Raw genomic sequence first — 24,512 nt, 5'->3', positions numbered from 1 at the left:
TAACGAATGTTGTGCTTAAAGCAAGTTTTGCCAATTTGCTGTGGCTGATAAAGACGTATATAACCCAACGTTTGCTCAGTGTTTTCATCAAACGTATTTTTGGCACCGCCAAAAACTTAAATTTGTAAAAAATAATGTAAAAATGGGTTTACGTAAACTTATTTTGGTTTCTTCAATCATTTTGTTGCTTAACGTTCCTCATATAGGTGAGTCTCTATTTTTTTAAACAATAATTTACAAATTTCTCTTAGCTTCGGACCCAATACGAGACTTGGCTCTTCTTAAACATGTGACCGAAACCCCGATAAATGTGCTAGTCCGTGTTTTTGCCCCTTTGTTAATCCCATTTTTGCTACTGGGTTTGACCGCAATTGGGCCCCTTGGCGTGATAGTTCTAACAGTTGTGAATTTCTTTGCTCCGTTTTTGACACCATACGTGCCCGTAATAAGAGACGTTTTGAAAAAAATAGTGCAGAGTATTGACCCGGTCCTTGCTCAATTGGTAAATATCGGGAATCTTCCGTTTGAAGCTGGCCCGAAAATCGTCAAACTTTTACCGTTTGTGCTACCACTTACCATTCTTTTGCCGGCGTTTGGACCAATAGGCTTTGGAATTTTATGGCAGTTGTTGGTGAAAAATGGAATTATACAACACTTGTTAGGTAACAATTTGTCATTACCCACTTTGGCGCTCAGTTTGATCATTTTAACGTTCTTGAAACATTTACTACCGAACTTTTTGCCCAATGTTGGGCAGTTTATTAGGACTGTGTTAGGGATTTACGCTTTGTTACCCGACTTTGTAACTCCTGATCCCATCACGACCACTGCGATTTTCGGAATTTCGCTAGTCCTAACACCTGTTATTACCCTGCTTAGGAGTGCGTTAGCACCTGGTGGAGGGTTCTTGAATCTTTTATTCCACCTTACACCTATTCCGTTCCTACTTCTACCACAGTTCCTTCCCCAATTGATTACAGCACTAGGTCCCCTAGTACCTATAGCACTCACACCGATCCTTATAATAGTTTTTGGACCTCTCCTTTTACTAATGGGACCAATTTTACTTCCTGCCCTTTTACCATTCTTACCAGGGGCTTTAAAACCACTATTGCTACCCTTATTGCCCTTATTACAACCGATTTTAGCCCCACTTTTGCCCTTAATAGCCCCACTTTTGACACTTTTAAACCCAATTTTACCAATCCTGGCACCACTTTTACTAATCGGCCCTCTTTTATTACCACTTTTCGGCCTTTTGGGGCCTTTGTTACCCCTATTTTTGGCACCACTTTTGCTAATTATCGGCCCAATTTTGGGACCATTGCTTGGACCACTCTTTGCTCCTTTGTTAGCTCCTTTGGCCCCACTTTTGGGACTACTGAAACCCCACTTCGCTCCTTTAATGGCAGCTTTAGGTCCCATTGCGCCTTTGGTACACAAACTTGGGCCCTTTTTGCCCATTTTGGGCATTTTGGGCCCATTACTAGGGCTATTAGGACCCGTGGCACCGCTTTTACTTACCTTCCTTGGGCCAATTCTAGCACCAGTACTAGGGCCAATTGCACCAATTTTGGGCCTGGCAGGCCCACTTTTGGCGGTTGTGGGGCCTCTCCTTTCGACAGTATTAGGTGGTTTAGGGCCTATTTTGCCCATGATTTTGTCCCTTCTTGGTCCACTTTTAGGGCCATTGTTGGGTCCCCTAGCCCCAATTTTTGGACTTTTGGGGCCATTTTTCCTACTTTTGGGCCCACTTCTTGGCCCGATAGCTCCACTAATTGCCCCTGTTTTGATGTTAATTGGGCCGGTACTAGGGCCATTAGCACCAGTTTTGGGTCCAATTTTGGGACTTTTGGGACCTGTTCTAGGTCCACTTCTGGCTATTTTAGGACCAATTGTACCACTTTTACTCCCACTTCTTGGAACGTTACTAGGGCCTATATTGGGCGGAGTTGGGCCCATTTTGGGACCGATTTTCCTAATATTAGGGCCAATTCTTTTGGGGTTGTTAGGACCAATTTTGGGTTTGTTGGGACCAATGTTGGGAGGTCTTTTGGGACCTATTTTGGGGCTGCTAGCCCCAGTATTGGGGCCAGTTTTGAGCTTATTGGGCCCAATATTAGGCCCGGTTCTTGGCATTTTGAAACCGTTTTAAGTGGGTAATTTAAAATTGTTACTTTTAGTTAGAGATAGTCTTGTATTGTAATTACGTGAGCAATAAAAATGTTGAAGAAACTTGTTGTTTTGACTTACCTGAACAGGCTTGTGGTGGTAGAGGGAAAATGAGGGTAGTTGAAGACTTCCTTCTGGCCACTGCACATCCCAGTGATTGTGGCTTGAAAGCCCTAAGTTGCTGCATGAAGTCGGAGCACTCCATGAGAGCAACGTCAGCGAAGTGTAAGTCGCAGAGTATTTGGTTTTTGAAGCGTCTTGCTCGCTTCTGGTTCGGACCCGTCAAATTGAGTCCGCACGAATTGCATCGCAAACATTCCTCGTGGTAGTGATTATTGTCGTACAGCGGCGAAGGTTCTGGAATATTCAAAAATAATCAAACAATTTTATTCGATCAAATCTCGAAGGGATCGTTTCTACTGCTGTATCTGAAAGGTTTTTTGTTGCATCGATCCGTCTGGATATTAAACAAGGGAAAGTTAAATAAAACGTTACAAATTAATTCCGACATTCGGGCAGGTGTAAATAATTTGACTTGGCCAAACTTTCGCTTGTGACAATTACAGGGTGGCCCAGCTCAGCCCCCGTCTTCCATAGCTCAGTAAAGTTAAACATTTCATACTTTGTAGACGTTATTTAAATTGTAGGACGTATTTCAGAAAAATATTTTTGATTAGACAGAACACAATTTTTAGTGGCATGCTATTATTTTTTTGTGCTCATTGGAATGCCTTTCTAGGAAGGCAGCCTAAAGGGCACTAAAAAATAATAGAATACCATTAAAAAAATATTATTATGATGTCATACTTTTTGTGGGACACTATGAATAATTAAAAATATTTTCCCGAAATGTGTCCTAGAGTAATAATATCTACAAAAAGACGGGATCTGGTCTGGACCATCCTGTAGAATAAAATAACGATTGCTGCAAATCGGAAAATTTCGTTTGTTTGCACAGTGCGAAATTATTTTTAGGATGAAAACTAACGATCAAAATGCTTTGCTTTTTATTTTAAAATTAGATCCTCGTTGTTCTTCATCTTTTAACCGCAGTTGATAAATCGTTGAATCATTCGTTTGCTTATCGTTTCCTGTCAAATCACTTTGTTAAAAATAAAACTCAATAATACTAATTAGAGTTTCTCTGGGGTGATATCACGTCTTCTCTAATTTAATTTTGGCTTAGTTATGGGTGACATTAACCGCGCTGCCTTTCTGCTAGGGTTAATTCACAAGCCGTTGTTGGTTTCTTTGTGCGAAGAAAAATGCAGCTAAAATGCCTAAATATTGTGGACCTTCTTTTGTGAATTTATTAAAACCGGGGCGTTACATTTTAACGCCATTCAAAAAGCGGCTTTTGTTGCGATATCTTTTATGTAACACGGGGGTCGTGTTTTTATTTTTCGCACTGCCGACGATAGATTTGCATTTTCTGCGCCGTGAATAGAAGAAGCGAGTAATATTTTTCGTTTGATGACAGCTTGTCAATATTTTAATATGAATTCTTATCAGATTTTGAGAGGCGCAAGCAACAGTTTATTATTATCAAGTACCTGGTGTTTCAGCAGTTGAAAGCTCATAGTCCAGAAGGACGCACCCTTCAATAGAGGGCGTCAGCGGCCACTCCCGGCATTTTAAAAGCCACCGACTTGTGAGACTAGTTTTGAGTTTGGTTCGAGTGCATGGAGGAAACGGCCACGACGTCGACGTCCACGTGCTGCGGATGCCACGGCACCACTGAGCAGCGTCGCGACGCCTGGCCCCACCTCCCGATCGATTACCAACTGTGTTATCACAAATATTACTGAGACGACGGCGCGCACATTCAAGCTAAAAACCTTTCAGACGGTGAAGCTCTCCTTACCTGTTTGCGTACTGGAATCGAAAAACGTGCTGGAGGTTTCAACAGTCATGGAAGCAATAGTACCGTCTAGAATTTGTGCGCTTGAATCCCTCCTACCCCTATACCTTTGGCAATCGTCACTTTGGGAGCTCTGTCTCCGGAAGTTCCGACATCTGATCATCTCCTCCGTGGTCGACTGTCGTCGGAACCCTCGAGCGATCAAAATCTCCTCGGTGGTTGACTGCCGTCGAATCGTCGGTCGGTAATTTTCACTTGGGGGAGGAACAGGTCGGTTGGAAGGACTTGGATCTCGACTTGAACAACTTGAACTGTCTGGTGAACGTGGTCCCCCACCTCTGGCCACGCTTGTCGACTGGCGCCGTAAACGCCCTCTTCGTGTGGTTCGTCTAACTGGGCTAATATCCCTTTCACCCGAACGATCTGGACTTAGATGCGACCTGGAGTCTCTTCGACTCCTGGAGGCGGAATCTGGACTTAGTGAGTCACGACGTGCTTTACGTCCGGTGTCGTCCACATCGGGACTTAAAGCCGTGGGTTGCGAACCTCGCCGAGACCAACCCCCAGGTGGTAAACAACTCTCGTCGTAAGCGGTGTTTTGACGCTGCAAACGAGATAGTTTACTGCTACGTTCGGGACTAGCATGACTCCGGGAGTCTCTACGTCCTAGACGACCACACTGTGTGGTGGAGTCACGTCTGGTCGCCAATAACGGATGTGTGGGAGTTGTGGCTTGAACTGTTGGCGAAGTCGCCGGTGGAGTAACACTTGAAGTTATAATAGTTGGAGGTGACATGACCTGGGTTGTTGTTTCCTGGGTCGTCACCAAGGGAGTTGAATCGGACGCAGTGGACGAAGTCGACGGTCTTTGTTCCTGTCTATAATACGGAGTGTCGTTAATCGTACGTGAATCTCGGCGTTTTTTTTGCGCTGCTACGATTTTCGGAGGTGGGGGTGTGATAATAGTGGTGGAGTCTCTCCGACCACTACGTCCACTCTCCCCCGAGCCCCTTCTTGACGTTCCATGTGAGTGTGAGACGGAATCTCTTCGTCCACTTTTGCTCGATTCGCCGCTTCCACGTCTCGGCGACGTGCTGGTGGTGACCATCGTCGTGGTGGACTCCCTCCGCGTCCATAATTTGGCAACTTCCGACCGGAAATCTGAAATGGCAGTGTGGTGCGAGTCTCTCCTGGACTTGGAGCCCATGCTTCTGATGCCGGAGTCAGCGCTAGATTCCCTTCGTTTGCGGGCGGTGGTGATGCTGGGGGTGGGGCCGGCTTCGGTGGTGGATTGCCGCCCCCAGGGGAGTGAACGTGCCAAGTCCGCTAGAGTTTCCCTCCGACACAGTTGTTTTTGGCGGGTTTTCGTCGAACCGCCCCATTCGCGGAGGATGTCTGTGAGTTGGGCGAGGGAACTCCGACGGCGGCGGGTCGTGCCCGAGGTGGGTGGGGAGGTTTCTTGGGTTTCCGTCGGCGGAGAGATGCTGCAGATTTGAGTGGCGGAGTCTCTTCGACCGCCCAGACGTTGACGGATGGTGGACTCTTCGACTTGTTCCCGCACCAGGTCGTCCCAGCCGTTGCCCCCTTGCCATACTAGACCGACTTGGTGGGAGAGGATCGGAAGGTTGCACACGAAGCAGATGGCCGTCATTGTTCTGCAAAAGATGCACTTTTAATTAACAAGCGATGATCGGAGACGATGCGAATCGTCCTTCGCACATCTGCTTAGCGGGTCAAGGTTATTTTTTATCAAATACAGGAAAATTCGTGGATTTGTACCTTTCACTTCAAAAATCGATAACTAAGCTATTTTCTTAAATTTTGAAATCATTTTTGGTTTATAATTTAAATTATTATTAATGCGGATATTTTTGCGTTGGTTGACTCCGTATCTTGGCATAATTTGTCGTGATAATTGGTTTTTTGGATGAAACTTTTCGGAGTTTTGTGATATTTTATTTCATTGCCTGATATTATGTTATGATTTAACATCGCTGCGCTTAGAATTTATTGTAGTATCGTCTGCAAATAATATTATATTAGAACGTTTCGTTTTTTTATATAAATAAAAAGAGTAAAGGTCCTAATACGGATCTTTGAGAAACACCAAATCTAAGCAATTCCTCCGTACTTAGTTTTTCCATAAATTTTGATTTGAATTATTTTTATAAAAAAATATTTTTATAAAAAAAATATTTTTATAAAGAAAGCCTGACAGACTCTTTTTCAAAGCTTGCTCTAGTTCAGAATATTCTCGATTTCATGTTATCAATATTAATAAAAAAATCAATCTATGCTTGTTTGAGCTTTTATTTGTTCAAAGAAAAAAAAACTTTCAAGTTAGAAGTTATTTTTCCAAGTAGTGACAAAAATCTTAAGCCTATAAATATGAAATACAATCCAAAAATTGTCACTATTTTTTCCCTTTTTTCATTTTTGTCATACATTTTTGCTGCATTATCTGTTTTTATGAAAAAATCTGTAGTGTGATTTTACATTCAATGGCTTTTCACAAAATTTTTTTTTTTAAAAATTTCCAAAATATAACTGAGAACCCTACTGACGGCGTTCCGAGCTCATTTTTAAACTTTTTCGAAATTGTCCGAATTTATTCGTCAATTTTTTTTTCGCCATGAAACTTTATTAATTCAAAAAATAAAAAAATATAATTTTAAACATAAAAAAAATTATCAAAATTAACATAAAAAATAGCACAACAAAAGTTTTTCAGCATAAAACGCCAAATTAGCAAATAATCATTCAAAAACTGGTTTATTCGAACAGAAAAATTAAAAAAAATGTAGCGTGCGATCTCGAAAATAACAAGAAATAAGAAAATAAGGGGAATACTATTAGAAGAAAAACCAAAGTATTTCATTTTAGTTAAATCACAGCAAGCAGCAAAAGCTGATTTTTATCAGGAGTAACAGGAGTTGGAGTTGCGTTTTACTTATTTTTTTTTAAGAAATAGTAATCAAAAAAGTGAAACAATTAAAATTTAACAAAAAAATACACTTAGCACTTTAGAAAATATTGTGAGAGGTGTTTTTTGTTACACTACCAACTTTCAAAATTGGTAAAAAAATACTTAAACAATAAAACAGTAAAATTTTGTTGCACAGTGTTATTCAGTACCGGGTTAAAATATGATTTCGAAATAATGAATAAAAACCAAGTTAGTGCATTTTTCCTTCAACTCACGAGTGGAACACTTTATTTTCGACGATCATTAAAACTTTGACAAGAATAAATTAAGCTCCAATCTGTTGATTCAATAATATTTGATAAAAAGTACGTTAGCAGCAGATGTGTGAGGGAAGGAATCGTCAGTTAGCCTGTGATGAAAAATGTGTGCTGAGTGCGAGTCGGCTGCAGCGGTGCATTAGTAACATGCTAAAGAAGAATGTAAGCTTGGCCCTAGATGACCCGAGGCTTCGCTAGCCCCGGGACCCTAAATTTGTGCGAGTGCGGACCTGTAGTGGCGCAAGCGCGGCGAAGGCAGCTGCGCCATGGCTCATTCTGGCTGACCCCTGGACCAGGCAAGAGGACGACGCTCCACGCTGACTCCGTCGAAGACGACTCCGTCCAGACCTGCCTGCTAACACCAAACACTTACTACAATAGTCGCTCCAAACCTACACAAACATTTTCACTCGAGACTGACTAATCACACAAATTTAGACATTCACCAAAGGAACAAAATGAAAAAAATAAAACCAACAACTCCCATCGATTTTAACTAGTACATTCAATTAAAGACGATTAATTAATTCGATTTAAACTCGTTTGAACGAATCAATTGCGTTCCCACTTTTCGAAATTTCTCTCAAGCGCGCATTGAAGTAGTAACAGGTGGTTTGGACGAGTAGTTTGAAAGTTTGGCGGTAAAGTGACATCAAGTGAATGCACGTGTCATGGAATCATGCAAGACTCACTTATCTAGCACCAACTATATCATAGTAGCAAAAGCTCGATTATTTAAGCTACACCAGGAAAATTGTGCAAGACTATAGCGCACTGTAACACCGGCATTCGGTTACGCGGTCGACGTTATACTGGGCACCGACAGAAAGCGTCGACGGCGTCGGCGCCCACTTTCCGACGCCGATGACGTCACGATTGATTTGCTGTGTGGGTACCGGCGACATCTGGGGACCTACCAACAACTGTGTTTGTAGGTGCAAGTATCAATCACACACAAACACACTTTCAGCAGTCTATTCTGCTTCGATAAATATAAGCTTTCATCGCATTATCTCCCATTAGCTTGATTTCATTAACTTTAATTTTCATTAATTTTCTGCCACGATAATTACACATCACGAGCCTTCGCAATTATTTACAGCGCTTAAACCAAAGCTCACAAGCACGTGCTAATTCAAACTTTTAGCATTTGTTCCTCCGTTTAGCAATTAAATTGTTAAGCCTGTAATTGAAGGCAAATCGCCCTTGTCTTGTGTGTGTGTGTTATCAATAACACATCGAATTCCATAAATTTCAAATTGAGGCCGTTTGCCAACACAGCTCACGTATTCATTGTTTCTAAAACAATTTGAAGAGATTTGAAAGTAACTGAACGCCCTGAAAGTACATGAGTATCGATTTATAAAAAGCCTTGTCAGGAAAATGCAAAAAGCGTAACATAATGCCTGATCTGTTTGTAACACGAGGAAAATGAACTTTTGCTCACTCGACACACACATATTTATTTTTATGGATTTTATTTTCAACTCACGGAAAATTGTCCCCCGGCGCATCCACCATTTTTAACAACGAACGAAACTACAGTAAGCGGTAAATTAAAAACAATACTTGTGCAAATATTGTAAAGTAGAGCTCAAAACAAGTGAAATAACTCAACTTGCATTATCCGAATATCTATAATTTCTGAGATATACATTTTAAAAACTTGTAAAAATAGTAAAAATTTTGATAAAGCCAGTTGATTTATTTTGACATATTCCTCAAAATTCGGTGAAAAGTTCGTTATAACTGGACTCGACTGTAACAAATGACAAAATAATTCCGTTTTATTTTTCATCAAATTTAATTCGCGAATTTAATTTAATTTCAATAATTTTATATACCTGTCTGCCTGCAGCTCCACTCTCGGCAATTCAACAATTTCGAATTAAAATCACCAACTATTTATTAATTTGTTTGGAATGAAGCCCGAACAAGAAAAATCAGTGCGCTTTTTGTTGTCAAATAAATGAAAAATATTCTATTGTATTATACAAGTGTAGTAGACGCTCATAACTGTTTTAATAAACAGTGGAATGCCAAATATTTGATCGTAATAAAGCAGACAATGGTTGTGTTTAAATCAATAGGTTTATTTAAGTATTTCAGCGAAATATCTACATACGATCGTGCACAACATAAAGAGATAATCTAGAAAGGTGGGTGGCTGGGATTCGGAGCCAAACAAAGCGACTAATCCCTATTTCCTAGCATCCGGAAAATTTCCTGCTGAAGATCTCTTGGATTCTTAAAGTGGAGAGACCGTTATTTTTCAAAGTTTCAAGCCAAACAATGACTGAATTGTGCGTAGAGTTTAGGCGGAATTGGAATTAACTGGCCGAAATTTCGCGTGACAAGTATTAAAAAAATATAATAAAAAGGCAAAAATTTAATATTAAATGTTCGCAATAATGAATCCTTTTGTGCAGGCTTCAGAGGAACCGGTGAATGCAAATATTAAGTTGTCATTGTAAGAAGATACTAATATAATCCGGGGGGATTTTGGGAATATTGCCGTGTACTATTTTTAAAGTCGAATCAATTATTTTGTAAGAAATTTCAACTTTCGGCATTCTGTTTGGTCAACCGCACTGAGAATTTGCCTCGTATCAGATTATTATGTATCGGAAATTCGTGGAATTTGCCACTGCGATCGTTGAAAAATCCAAACAATTTTACAGCTTCCGATTACAGATGTCTGGAATTAAAGCGAATGCCAGTGTGTTTAATTAAAGGCGAAAATTTGCCTACTTTGTGTCATCGTACACCGAAAAAACATTTACTCAAAACACCGAAATCAGATTGAAGCTGGTAGGAAAACCGTATAGTGCACTATAAATTATTCATAAGGATAGCAAAGACATTATCCAAGTCGGAGCCATAGGGCCTTTTAAAATATCGGGACACCTAATCGCTCAGGTGATCAATATTGCACAACCTTAATGAAAAGAAAACATTTTCAGATAAGCCCTTTGTTTATGTTGGCACAGTAAACCTGAATACTTTAAAGTGCTTCAAAATGGAACTTTTAACTCTCTTTGTTTACTTAAATTTTGAAACATTGCCGACATGTTTTCATAATTACACAAACAATCAGTACTTTGCTATTGAATTTTACGACGCTTGTTTTCTCTCTAAATCAAAAATTCACTTCTTTCTGGATGTATTGCTGATTTTTTCATTGACTTTCTACAAGAATTTAACCTCGCCATAAAACGTGACATTTACGTGCCACTTAAACTTTATGACGCTTATCTGAGGATAAAATAATATTAATACGTGTTTGTATCAAAACGTTGTATTTTTTTTAATTACTATTAAATTTTATTTTGTTGTGAAACGAACAACAAAATTAATTATTGATTCGGCATTTGCGCAAGCAATTTTCTATCATAGTTTGGCTTTTATTGTTAAACTCAATATTTTCAATTTGGTAGCAAAATATTTAAGCACTCCTGTGAGAGACATCAGGTAAAATGCTTGGTTGGAACATACAGGGTGTCTGTTTTTCGAGCTCCTTCATGGGGATCTCAGTTATTATAAGAAATACGAGGTCGTTGCATTATTGAAAAAAAAAATGTTATTTGTAATGACACTATTTTAAGTTCTGAGAATTTAAACTCGTTTTTAAGCCAAAAATCAATTTTTTTCTTCTGTTTTTATTAGAAAAAATCACTAAATGTGGTCAAAAATGACCAAGAATTTAATATAGGAACTTGGGAGAATTAAAAATTGTGTCAAATTTTTAACAAAACGGTTTTATTTCAATAGAAATTGACGACTAAATTGGACCTTTTTTATCGATTATATATATAGAACATAGTGAATGATAAATTTGTTAATGAATCCGGTGGAGATGTTTCTGTTCCAAAATTTAAATTATAAACACGTTGTTGACTGCACTTGTAATCTTAATGAAATTCAAATCAATTTCAGGAAAATCGTCCTTGTAAACTGTAACGTGTGCCACGATTCATTTTAGAAAATTTATGAGTGCAACTTTTAAATATTTATAAGAAATAATTTGCATACAGTGCCTCGGGTCAGGAATTCTATTACAGGACTGCCAACCCAAACTTGCCTTTATTTAATAAGCAAGATCTCACCTACTTTAAAATCCAGACAGTTTTGAATTTCAAATGCAACTAAACATTTTTCGTAAAACTGAACAGCGATTTTCAAATAAAGAAACTTTAACACGCCATAAATTAAGTTTGTACCAGTTTGAAATTATAGTTGTTATAATGGCAAAGTGGTTGAAAAAGTTTGTTTTGAAAACAAATTAGTGTTTTGAAACGATAGGACTCATTTGGCGCAGCTTTGAAGCAACTTATTAGCAGGAAGAAGTTTGCTATTTAAATTAAGCGGCCTCTTCAAAGGAATCCGAATACTTATTTAGAGCATCTCTGATCGAAAAAGTTTGCTTTGTTTTGTCATTGAAGCTGTAATTAATTATCGAATGAAATAAAACATGTGTCTAAGCTTAATTGAATTTGTACTAAGGCCATATCACATCCAGCTGAGTTATCAGATTGTTTACTTTGGTTACCTTCCTCACCTGCTCTTTGTGATGTGAATAAGATATAATCTTGTTATGAGGGAGGCAGTTCAGTTGCCTCTGGGCTATATTAACTCACAAGTATAAGCCCACAAGAAAACAATTTCTTTTGATCAACAAAATTCGACATTTTTCAACAATCTGGTTAATAAAGCGTAGCTAACGTTACCTGAAACTGGCGCACTTTAAACAAAGCAACATAACATAATAGATCGCTCATATTCATGTATGTTATTACGGTTCCATTGTTCTCAAAGCCTTTGAGAATAATCCTTGCGAATATTCAACTCCTCTCTAATTTTACGTACATTGAACGGAATTTGTACATTTTATAGCACGTCAACATAAAATCCCTCTGTCATTTTAAAAAAGAAGATACATTATTGTCCTCGTTAAGGCATGAGAGAAAATTGCAGAGCGTCTCTTAATTAAAAGCCATCTGAAAAAATTATGCACCAAATGTTAACCTAATGTGCTTTGAATTTGGTAAAATCGCTTCAGGTTAGGCACTGGACAGTTGCTCATCCCTTTATAGTTCTGTTAGCAAACGTATAACGTTGTAGAACATTAATGAACATGTTAGGGCACAGAGGCATCATTACGAACACCGCTAAATAGATTTTTTACAAAACTGCGTTTCACTCATTTTTGCAAAGAGACTATTTCCATTTCCATACAGGGTGTCCATCAAGGGGATCCCAGTTATTATAAAATCTACGAATTTTTTTTTGAAAAATTAAACACAAAATGGATGAATACAAGTCCAGAACAGTCTGCTTCCTTCTGTTTACTTTCTTTAAGAGCCAGAAACTTTTTTTATTAAAAATATATATATATATATATATATATATATATATATATATATATATATATATATATATATATATATATATATATATTTTGCATGTTCTATTCGATTTCGTCAAAAATAAGCAAAATATACACGTTTGATTTTTTTTGTAATGGAATTTATTGCAATTAAAATTAAGTTTTTATTTTTTTTTGCTAAATAAATAAAAAAAATTAATCTTAAATACCAAATTTTTGTTTTTTCCTGGCACCTAAATAGAATTTTAGACCTCCTGAAAATCCTGTCTCTATTTATAAAATCCATAAAACGGGTCCAATTTGCTCGTTGTTTTCACCTACGTCAATTTTCTTCCCCTCAAAGCTTTAGAATGTCAAAAAGCTTAAACTTTAAACGGAACGGTTTTCCATAAAAATAAGTAAATAAGATATTAATATTTCATTGTGTTCGATTGCAAAAAGTGGACGTGCTTTAGACATAGCATGAATTATGTAACAGTTAGTTATAAAATGTAAAAATAATAAACAGGTCAAGCCGGGTTAGGTCAATAATTATAATAGCTGTGGTTAAATCAAATTTATCCCCAAGTTTGAATAATTCAAAACTTCCCTAATTGCTATGAGAACTTTGCTTAGCAATTTTGATGTAATGATCTGCCTTTGGACAAAATAATTTCGTTTGAGGCGAATACCTATACCACCTGAAATATTCCTAGAATTTTGCAATAAATTACACACAATTTTGGGATAATTTTGTTGTTGGTGCGTTTGTGGGACGGATGGCAAAGGGATCAGAGGTCGCTTATTGACTCCCAAGAGATTGGAGGCCCAGAAACAAACGCGCTGACACGGATAAAACTGCAAGAATCAATAAAAGCAATTTATATCATTCTATTTGCCATAGCATGCACCCCTTACCACTTATTGTTGACAGCTGAGGCCCGTTCTTTCATTTCGCCATTTCAATTCCATAAAGAGGCACTTTGGCACTTTTTTTTTAAATTTGCCAACGCCAAACGTATCAGTTTTTTCCAGATTGGACGGAAATTAAATTTGGGAAAAATCTGCGTCTGATGTGTGAAATCGATCAGATTTGGATTCGTCTTTATCTCATTGTTGTGGTGGGGTCACGAATTTTATTTTAAGGACGGGGATGGAAAGTGGAGAGAAAACATCCATTTTCATCAATATTGGGCTTAGTGTTATGCTAAGTATGTGAAGTGTGTTTGTTTTGTCACTTTTCTAGAGCTGTCTAAATGATAGAGTGCTGGTTGAAGCGTGGGAAACTGGGAAGTATTTTTTGTAATATTTTTTTATAGTCGTTCTAGCAAAGTTTTACGGACTTTTCTGTCTTTGCAACCCTCTCGGGTTATTAAAAAAGTCAACAGGTTCGATTTTTTGATTTTTGATTTTTACAATTGTCGCGATTTTGGTGCAATAACTACGAAACAATTAGAGATAACCGTTTGAAATTTATTATCGTTGGAAAGCTCTTTTAATTATCTATCTTTTAAAAAAAAGATCGTTGTTCTCCGGCTAATAGTTTTCTCGTATATTGCTCATAAAGCAAAACGGACAGCCTGTATGTAAGAATTTTGCTGTTCTAGATGATTTGAAAGGAAGCAATTGAGCGTTTGCAAAGGTCGTCAATAATTAGTGCAAATCGTTCAGCAGTATTTATTCAATGAACTAAAGTCAACTCGGCTTCCCCACGTGTGTAAACAAAATGTTCATATTCCAGTTTTCAGCTTCTATTGTAATTCAAACTGTCAAACTCAAGCAAGCATAAAACGATTTAACCAACACATTCAAACTCAATGTGATAAATAAATTAAAATTTCGAGTGGATGCGCGTGTGTTCATTATTTTAATAAATCCTAGTTGGGTTTATAAATTCAGAATCTTATGAATGCAGAGGAAAATTTTGATTAAATACCTGAGCAAATCAGACGAACGTTGCGTTGCTGTATCGAGTGCTAAAGGCAAATTTAATCACGGACCCTACATTATAAATTTTCCTTCATTTTGAAATTTATTTTCTGTTAATACATAGTTGACAGGCGCTCACGAGTCGGCGGTTTGCCCAACTTGAATGCAAATGAACAGCTTTGTGAGTGAAAACTCGACCTGTTTGGTCAAAACTTGCGTTGGTCTTTACCAATAAGTTTCAGTTAAAGCAGCCAAGGAAAGACGTTTCGAATTACCTTAAATAACACAATTTTAAAGAACGAAATGCAATAATCGAACGCCGCTGCTTCAGATGAATGCTCCTGAATTATAAATAACGAGAAACAGGACTCGGAGTTAAATCAATGTTTTCGGTTTGAAGCTGCGAGTTCGATGATAAAAATATCGGAAAACGAGTTTTTCTCACATTTTTTGCTTAAATATTAAAGATTTAATTGGGAGCTTTGAAGTAAGGCTTCGTTTCGATTGGGGAAATATAAACGGCTTTAAACAGATCTAGTATTATTTATTCGACTAACCGGAGCTCATAAAAGATCACATCCTTTAAAAAGTCCTTGTTATAGGGAATGCGCAGGATAATAAAAGTGTTCAGTGGTCGTTAAATTCTGTCTTCGGATAAAAGTGATCACAATTTTTGCTCAAAAATCTGGACGTTAATTTAAGGCGATTAACTAGAGCATAAATACTTTAATTCGATTGGATTTTCCTTCCCACATGCTCGTAAAAATAGACCGAAATTTCGCTCTAAATCTTACGATTAATTATTATTGAAATCATCCAAAATTGAAGCCTGACGTGTTCGCAAACCCCTATTTATAATAACGTATTGTTACCTCAATATTAATTACCCACATGTTCGTGAGATTATCTCCTGTAGCCTTGACCCAATTAATTTCCTTCGAATTGTCTTATTAATTACACAATTCGTACATATGATAAAACCTACAACGGTTTCAAATTTCCCCAAAGGCAATTTTTGTGCTAATCTCTTAAAACATTCTCTTTGTATTCCGACTCTTAAAATAATACATGTTTAATTTCTTCGTGGAAGCTTCTGTTACCTTTCTTTACGTTTGAAACAGTCACTTTTGATGATCGCGTTTTTAATTTTCAAGAGAAGCGCACTTGTGAAGCAGGTGAAGTTATTAAGTTTTGTTAAGAAGGTAATTCAGCTTTGGTAAAAAATAAAAGCTGCTAGAAATGTTACGGAAAATAGTCTTTGAGTTTATAAATAAATTAATTAATTTAAAAACCTGCAAGTTTACTACAACTACGTATTTTTTAATGTGATTTTTTTCATTTGAAAGCGTACAAATTCATAACCCCAAAAGGTAGATTCTGACGCTATTTCCATTTGAACGTAAAGCTCATAGTTTTCGCGAAAAACCCGTTCAAATCCCTCTTGAGAACGTGGCGTTTTGCGTGAAAATACCTTAATGTCGGAGTAGCACGAACAAAACATTGTGAAATATTAAAAGGAAGGTAAGTTAAGGAAGGAACAGAAAAAAATAATAAACACGCGGTTTTGTCATTTATTTTTAAACAATAAATTTTTATTCTGACCCGGCGCATCCACCAAAATTTGTATCAACTGGTGGCGCTTAAAAAATTATTTCTAGTTTAAAACAGCCCTTAAAAATTGCAGGTTGTGGTTAAAATTGATTGATAATAAGGGAGTTGTCGATGGTTTCACCTTAAAGAAGAATAAAGACAATTAGTTGGTCTTTATTAAATCGATGGGGTGTAAAGTTTAATTATCAATTAAGCATCCCTTGGAAGCCTCGCGAACCCTCTTTTGGGGCAAAAGCGGTGCATTATTAACCATCGTCTGTATTGTTGTATTTGATCGATGTTATTCAGACACGAACTTGTAATTTTTGCATTTCGCAGAGTCCGTTAATTTCCCGTTTTTCGTTTTATCTTTCTAATCGAATGGTTGGCAATGTAATTTTATTTCCGCACTTTAAAAGAAAGCGTAATCCGTGTGGAATATAATGTCGAACAGGAAAAGTGCTCGTTGACGACCAACTCAGCTACATAACACACTCCACAGGTAGTTCGGCAGACCTTCACCCTCTCTCTGGTCTAGTTCGCTATTTTTAACCCAGTTCGCCTCGCTTGCTCACAAGCATCGTCAAGCGGCACAAACACGACCAACTCGCAAATATTTTGATTGATTGGATATTTATAGACACGCAAAGCTAAAATTTACAAACCACAACTTTTTCCAACACAAGTTTATTGTTACGGCTATAAATAACTGATAACTGGCGGCTGAATACCACTACTTTGTGCAAAACTGTCAAACTTGCTAACTTTTCAAGCCAGCTCTCTTTGTAACCTGGATAGAACTTTAAACCCTTTAAATGGCTTTATGAGACGCTGCGGTTTAGGGGAAGTTATTTAATAAAATAATTAACAACAAAGAAATTACAGTGGAAACTTTATAAGCCGGTTTTTTCGGTACGCATACAACTTTAAATTTTTATTGTATTGTACGTGTATTTGAACTGGAAAAAGAAAACTATTATTTTTAAAGAGCAGCAATACAAGTTATTGGCTGTCTTTTTACAATATTTTACAAAATTTTGAAGAAATGACATGAAACATACTACAAATTTATATTTATTTATGTATTTTGTGATTATCGAATAAAACTTTTTTGTGGTAGCAGTTAACTTAAAAATTATGAGAAACCTGCCCACATGTTTGTTATTTTTGTGTCATATCTGCAATCCTCTTAGTTCCAGGTCTTATAAATTCTTACTTTTGTCGTGGAATTACATTTTCGATCGAACAAACGTTACAAGTTCTATTTTAAACCTCTTTAAATTGAACAAAATTCAAGTTATGATTAACTGTGTTCCTCTCCCGTATATTGCAGTTTCCCCACTCGACCTATTTTTATCCAAGACACTCTCGACACAATAAAATTTAAAATCTAATAAATCCCTGTTTCGAATTTGAAATATTAATAGCCTGCCTGCCGTCTTATAAACCGATGAAATTTTCCAAAGGTTTCGCTTCATTTCATGTAGTAGTTGTCGTGTCGTCTTGTGAAAGATTTTTTATCCTGGAAATCCAGGAATGTCTCACTCTCTAGTTGAGCGACATCAAGTATACGTGACCCAGGTTTAATCTGTTCATGGTTCGGAATCCCAAAGCGAGGAATGATCGACGTTGACAGGACCGTATCATGCATAGTTGATCGGTAAAGGTAGCAAATATTCATACAATTAGGAGGAAAATCGCAGTGACACTTTTAAAAGCCTTGATTACTAATAAAGTATAGTATCGCGTTTCCTCCAAAACAGCCAATAATGAAATAAGCGTTTTCAAGTGAGACTAATGACTATTATGGCCATTATTCGTGTCACATTTCAAGAAACACAAAAGAATTACCATAAATGCAATTACTTTTATCGCGTGCTGGCTGCACGTTTATTTTTTATTACGTGACATCAAACTTGAGATAAAGTCAACACAAATTGTCTCAATACTTTATTGCGTTTTAAAATATTTAAACATTGTAAATTGTAGATAAAATGGCACAAAGTGATTTTTTGTATTTTTATAAAATATTCACAAAAGCTGCTTCGCATTATTTTATGGCGGAGCATAAAAATAAGCTCTCGTTGCTTTATTCACATTAAACTTAATACATTTAGTGCTCCAGCATTAGGGCCATATAATCGTAATATTCATCTGGCATATGCAAAGTTTACGTCCAAAACTGTTATTTGTTAATGGCTCAAAAGCAAACTCTCAATAGTTTTACGTTACGATTTTTTTCGTTTTTATTGGTTTAATTTTCTCTAAAAGGTGTAAAGGCAAAAAAGAATCTGACCACTGACTAATAAAGGAAATTTGGTTGTGTCACATCAAAATGAGTTATTATAGTCTATAAACAATTTGCCAAATTTATGCCGCATACATTTTCAGCATAAATCATGTTTGTATTTTGCATCTTGAATGTTAAAATTCGTACGTGAAACTGGCGACAGCAATTCGATTCGTTTATCCGATTATCCTAATGGTCGGTTTTGTTAAACTGTAGGTTACAGTAAACAGCCGATCGAGTTAAACAACTGATTGACTAACACGGTTAGGATAATCTCATAAACCCGACAAATTTGTCTCATCATTGGAAAAAATTTAATTGTGTTAATATATGCAAGTTGAAATAAACACCAAACTGCACTTATGTCAATTAGCAGGGAATTACAAGCTTGCACCTCACATAAATTTACTTTGCTATTCACGCCAACTAATACACGGAATATAATTAAATTAGGTTGGTTATTAGCAGTATTGATTCCTTCTTCTTAAATTTATTAGCATTTCAATAGTGCACCGACGTTTCCCGAATTTGCAATGAATCTGTGGAAAAATTGTTTTCGAAATAATTCAAACTCCGATTGTCCCTTGGAATTATTGGGCAAAGTCTGTGATTTAGCGCGACATTTTACCATCGTACATCATAATTTAGTGTTAAAGTGTAATGCGAGAGCAACCCTTAGCGTATATCGAACACCTGGCTCGAGAGCAACAGTTTGCCGATAGAATTTAATTCTGGCTCGCAATTTTTTTCAATTTGAAGCTCAACAGTTTTGAGGGAGCTGCTATTAAACTCGCATTTAGTCGTTATAAGAAAAATTCAAACGTGGCCTGCTGGAAAGTCATTATGCTTGTACAAGGTAATTAAGCTGAAACATTCAAAGGGGCCCTGGACTCTGGCTCCCGCTTCCAGGTAGGTATATTGATTCGCAACCTCTTGTGACTCCCCTCTTTTAATGCAGCTAAACGGTACTCACTGGAGAAAAAACCAGAGTGAAAATCTGGCTTGCAGGTGATATCATTTCGAATAAGATACCATGCATTAACGTGGAGCTTTAACTTTATGAAAATTTTAAAACTCAAGATGCATTAGAGTTCAAGTTGCGTATTTAAATATTTATACCTATACTTCTATTCCAGAAAGTATTAAAAAATGAATGATGATCGTTTTTGTTCTCTGCGAGATGAAATAACTTAGTGCAGAAGTATTGCTAGGATTGATTTGACAGTAATTTGAAAGCCCGAGCTAGCTTTTAACATATGAGCTTTTATTCTAATGCAATGGAAATATTTTTCTGTTACCATTCAACCGCGCTTTCAATAAGATCGTTTCCATACCTAATACGTATGCGAATTGCAAAATATTGCTGCCACAAAGGCTTAATTTAAACTTTTTGCTTTTATTGCTAGACTTGTTGAGGAATAGTAAATGGAATAGAATCTCCGGTGACACACGACCTTTCTGAGCTTCAACAAATTGTACATAAAATGCACCGTCAAATTCGCAGCATTTTGCGTTTTCAAGTGGATTTTTTAGTTAAGAAAAAATAAAAATGCTTGTGTAGCCGAAAACGTTACCCGGACCTTTTTTTCTCAATTATGGCTAATCTATTCGAAAAAGTGAAAGTATTTCTATACCTTCCTATGCAAAATGAGCCGAGGAATCGATTGGCATCGAGAAAATTGGCAAATTTCCAATACTTTTTTAGTTATGAATTTTTTAAAATTATGCTTATTTTTACTTTTATCTGCAATTTTCTCGAAAACTATTAGTCGGAGAACAATGATTTTTTCTGAAAAAGATAGATAATTTAAAGGGCTTTCCAACGATAATACATTTCATAGGGTTATCTCTAATAGTTCCGGAGTTATTGTTCGATAAATGTTCCGGGTACCGGAAATCACCCAAAATCGCCAGAAAAATTGGAAAAATCAAACATAAAAATATCGAACATATGGACTTTTTGTGGACTCTTAACAACTCTAGAGGGTTGTAAAGGCACATAGAAGTCCATAAAACTATGCTAGAATGAGTTAAAAAAAATAATTTTTTCACGTTTTTGAAGGTAAGTGGAAATTTTAGCAAAATTTTCAAATTTTAACTTGACTTATCGATCATAAAAATTCCAAACTTTTAAAATGTGAAATATTAATTTCTTTAATCACATGAATTCGACTCTGTCATAAACTATATTTCCCCTTGCAGCTGTAAAACAGCATGGATATCGCTTTGTGATTTTCCAGCAGTGAATGTGGATTTAGTTGTTTTTGTTATTTGCGTTATTAAATACCCTATGCTCGATTGCATGCTTGTTTTTGCATAAATATGTTGAATTATCACTTCAAATTTTCTCCAATCAGCAGCACATAATAATGATGAGTGACGTGAATTTAACGAATCTGACGCAGCAAAATGAACTAACAACGCTTAAGAATTACGCGATTTTAATCCGCCAAAAGTCACAAACGACCATATCAACAATGTGCAACCTATCTGGCAAATTGCAGGATTCGAAACTCGGTTAGTTAAGCTCACCCCAAAGTGGAGTTTGATGACAAAATGACAGGGTTTAAGTGCGTGCAATGCTAATCGAGCCATCCAACTGAATTAAATACAAATTTATTAAGCGCAGGCTTAAAATTCATGCAAAAAATTATTTAAAACGAAGCTTAATTCTTCGGACTAATCATCAATTACATAAACTGATAAAATATGCAAAGCAATCAATCAGTGTCGCAAGTCGGCCTAATCGATACTCTAATCCTTTTAAATTACATTTTTCTGGGGATTTGCTAGCTCAAACCTACCCCAATTTTATAATTGCTGGATTTTTGCAATCAAATCGCAATTATTTTCATTCGGGTTTTGTTCAACGAACAAAGCAACACTTTGCTTCCGGATACAGCTAATGTACTTTAATCTACGACCATCAAGAGCACTGTCTGGAAATTTACAGATTCTGCCTGCGATTACATTCATCCAACCATCAAAACTCACGTTTTAAGTTGAAAAAAAAAACAGAAATTAATTATTAAAATTTGCTAATGTAATTTTATTGTAAATTTTTATTATTACAAAAACAAAAAAATAATTGAGGAACGAAAAAATTGCGCGGGTTAGACGTGACTAAGCGTTTTGCATTTTGATTAATAAAAGTTTTAAACCTGGACATATGAAAAACATAATTAAATCCAAACTTTCCGAATAAATTGTTTAGTCCGAGTGATTTTATTTTAAAATGGTCCTGTGTTGTTGACTAACTATTGTGTTAATTAATTGGTCTAAAAATACGCCTTATTAGGAGTTGTCCGTTGTTGTGATTAATCAAATTAGGCGCTTTACAATTTACAACTATAGTAAAATAGTATTAGTGCAGCTTTTATAGGTTTCAGTGATGCGACATTACGTAATAATTTTCCTATAACTAACAGGATGTTTTAGTGAAACACAACTTCCCGTCGCCCAACATAACTCATTAAATCGTGACCTGTTACCTTCCGAAAGCTCTTCCCAATTCTAAATCTAATAACAGGCTTGTTTACGGTCATTCCGTATAATGGAGGGCGAAAATTGTTAACAGTTCTTCAAATCAAGTCAAACTCTAATTATAAAACTGGCCACCAAATCAAAAATTTGTTGCTATAAAGTTTAAGGTTTTTTTACATTTTTTTTTGACAAAAATAAACAATTCACTAAATTTAGGACAAAATTTTGCAAAACTTTCGTGTTTTATTTTTTGATTTCGAATTTCGCAAAATGGGGGAGTTTCTGACTGGAAATTTACTGAAACCTTGAGAAAAATGAAAAATAAATCAATCGTGAGCTTAATTAAAGAATTGCGAATTTTATGCGTAACTTTAGTTCGTTCGTATGTTTCAAAACCTCGATTCCACTGTATTTGGAAAAGTTTTGCGCACAAATCTCGAGTCTGTGCGTTTTTTCCGGCGGGAGTTGATGTAATGTAGTCGTAAATTTAATGGAATCGGATTAATGTGTATAAATAGGTGAAATTACGAAGATGAGTTATTTTATTTAATTTCTTGCGCTTAGACGCAGAAACATCCTCGAGAAATTGCTAATGTAGGCCATAAATAATCGTAAAAAAGGAGAAATTCAAATGAAATACTGTCGACAATCAAGCGAAGTGGCGAGGCTTTTAAGGTAATGTCCACGACACTGAATTTTTAATCGATGGAAAGCAGTGATCAATTAACTGTGTAAACCGATAAAAGTGCGAGTAACAGGTGCGTCGTTTTAACACATCAAAGCAGCACCACCTCCTCCTCACACGTGGGTAATAACGGAAGGAATAATGATGTGCTAAATGGAAACTGCCTAGCCCTGCTGATAAACAGTTTGCTTATTCCCTGAGAGAGACGTACGGTCCCTGGGGCGTTTTTAGTTCGTTCGTTTGTTAGCGACCTCTAATTGTATTTGTTTAGCTGCAAGTTAAGTACACTGCCTTAACTTTACAGAAAACGAGAGCGATTTCTTTCGTACAATTAAAACGAACGTTTGTATTACCTGAGGCTAGTTTGCGTTATTACCTAGATCGCGAACAGACAAGCGTCCGAAACGACGAAAAATTACATTAAATATGAAATCGTTCTTTCACCAAATTTGCTCCAACTAGGACGCCAACAAAACATAACAGTTAAGGTCAGGTTCGTAAATTTAGTTTGTTGCTTTAATTTGCGAGAGAGTTCATCCACGTTCCAGTTAAAAACTCTAATTACCTACGGGAACAAGCATACGGAATTGTCATCTTGGTTTTTTTAACTTCACTCCAAAACATTAACCATAAACTATAATAATTAAAACAAATATCGCAAAAAAGTGTTTACTTTCGGAAAACAGTTGTTAAATTGACTTGTATCCTAAATATCATTTAAAGTTTTGTTTGGCTCTCCTATTTAAAATAGAATATTTTTTCAATTTTTTATTAGTAGTTCCTGCTGTGGGAACATTTGTGACACTTGGATAAAGTTTTTAACTTCTCAAAATATGTACGTTCAAAATTTTCGGTTCAATGTAGCTCAATACGTCATGTATTATTACATTCTCGGGTATGTAAGATTACATTCCTGAGGCAATACCAGCCACTACATGCGATCTAAATTAAACTTACGTTTACTTCCAGCTTGCAAAGTTAAGTTTGAAAGCTGACAAAAGGAACTCTGTCTATTAATAGTCCGATTTTGATTTGAGGATTTATTTTTATTCCTGCAACGCGATATTTGGTTAACGAGCGTTATTTAATGCGGCAAAATATGTTTGCTTACATAAACCCATCATTTGATACATTTCCGGATCTAGAGTTCTTGAACATAATTAAATTTAGGGTTTTGCATTTACACTGAATGAGAAAATGCCAACCAAAGTCTCTATAACTACCTGGCACTCATTTATTCAGGATTAAAAGAGCAGAGTCTTGTAAAGTAATATTATACATAATCATTTTAAATCAAATGATTTTGAACGGATTTTCGGTTTATTAATGGACTGCTTTTACAAGTGAATAATTTTATGGGCACTTGACTTGACCTTTACCAATTCTTCTCAACGTTCGATCCAGTGGAAAAACTGCTCTCCCATTAATCGAAAAGTAATAAAACTCTTTAATCGACTGTTAAGGGTGCACGAGATTATCGCAACTGATATTTTACGATCCATAATATGGCAATATTAACATTATAAAACTAGTGTGAATCGATTTTAATTAGAAAAGTGTTTTTTGGTCTAAAATTTTGTAAAATGGGTCACGACATCAATCTTATTTTTGTGCGTCCTCAACAGTTCTATTAATATGCAAAGCACTGGAGAAAAATCATTAGTGCCACAACCACAATGAATTACTTACCGGTACGAGGGCGGAATGAAAGAGGGGGTTTCAACACACCACCACCAACTTTCAGTTTGCGGATATCTAAGGGCAAGAAATGGGAATTCGCCACTGACGTTGATTGATTATACGTGCTCGCAGATTTTTATTTTGTACCACACAGATTTCTTCTATTTTCCTTTACAATACACCGGGTCTTCATAATTTTGTAATAAGTGTCATT

At 36.4% G+C, this 24,512-nt stretch overlaps 2 protein-coding genes across 6 annotated transcripts in view; one reads left to right on the top strand and one right to left on the bottom strand.

Moving 5' to 3' along the window:
- The window catches only part of rsh (radish), a 108,656-nt gene that overhangs the window by 19,666 nt on the left and 64,478 nt on the right, over positions 1–24,512 (bottom strand). The window contains exons 1-4 of one of the 5 annotated variants that reach the window (XM_015979256.2): positions 7,969–8,104; positions 7,507–7,628; positions 4,037–5,688; positions 2,254–2,529 (exon numbers count right to left, since the gene is read on the bottom strand). In XM_015979256.2, coding sequence (XP_015834742.1) covers positions 2,254–2,529; positions 4,037–5,688; positions 7,507–7,544 — 1,966 coding nt within the window. In that variant the 5' untranslated portion in view covers positions 7,545–7,628; positions 7,969–8,104. Of the gene's footprint in view, positions 1–2,253; positions 2,530–4,036; positions 5,689–7,506; positions 7,632–7,968; positions 8,105–24,512 lie in introns of those variants that run through there. The other 4 variants (XM_015979257.2, XM_015979258.2, XM_008193363.2 and 1 more) reach the window with 4 other exon arrangements.
- On the top strand, positions 68–2,235 carry LOC660593 (helicase SRCAP). The gene is made up of 2 exons (XM_971260.5): positions 68–206; positions 252–2,235. The coding sequence occupies exons 1-2, from the start codon at positions 143–145 to the stop codon at positions 2,153–2,155; spliced, it is 1,968 nt and encodes a 655-aa protein (XP_976353.1). The 5' UTR covers positions 68–142; the 3' UTR covers positions 2,156–2,235.

This window comes from Tribolium castaneum, chromosome 9 (genome assembly GCF_031307605.1).
Source record: "Tribolium castaneum strain GA2 chromosome 9, icTriCast1.1, whole genome shotgun sequence".
Lineage (NCBI taxonomy): Eukaryota > Metazoa > Arthropoda > Insecta > Coleoptera > Tenebrionidae > Tribolium > Tribolium castaneum.
Note: the sequence above shows the minus strand (reverse complement) of the source record. Positions and strands in the feature narration are given on the sequence as shown.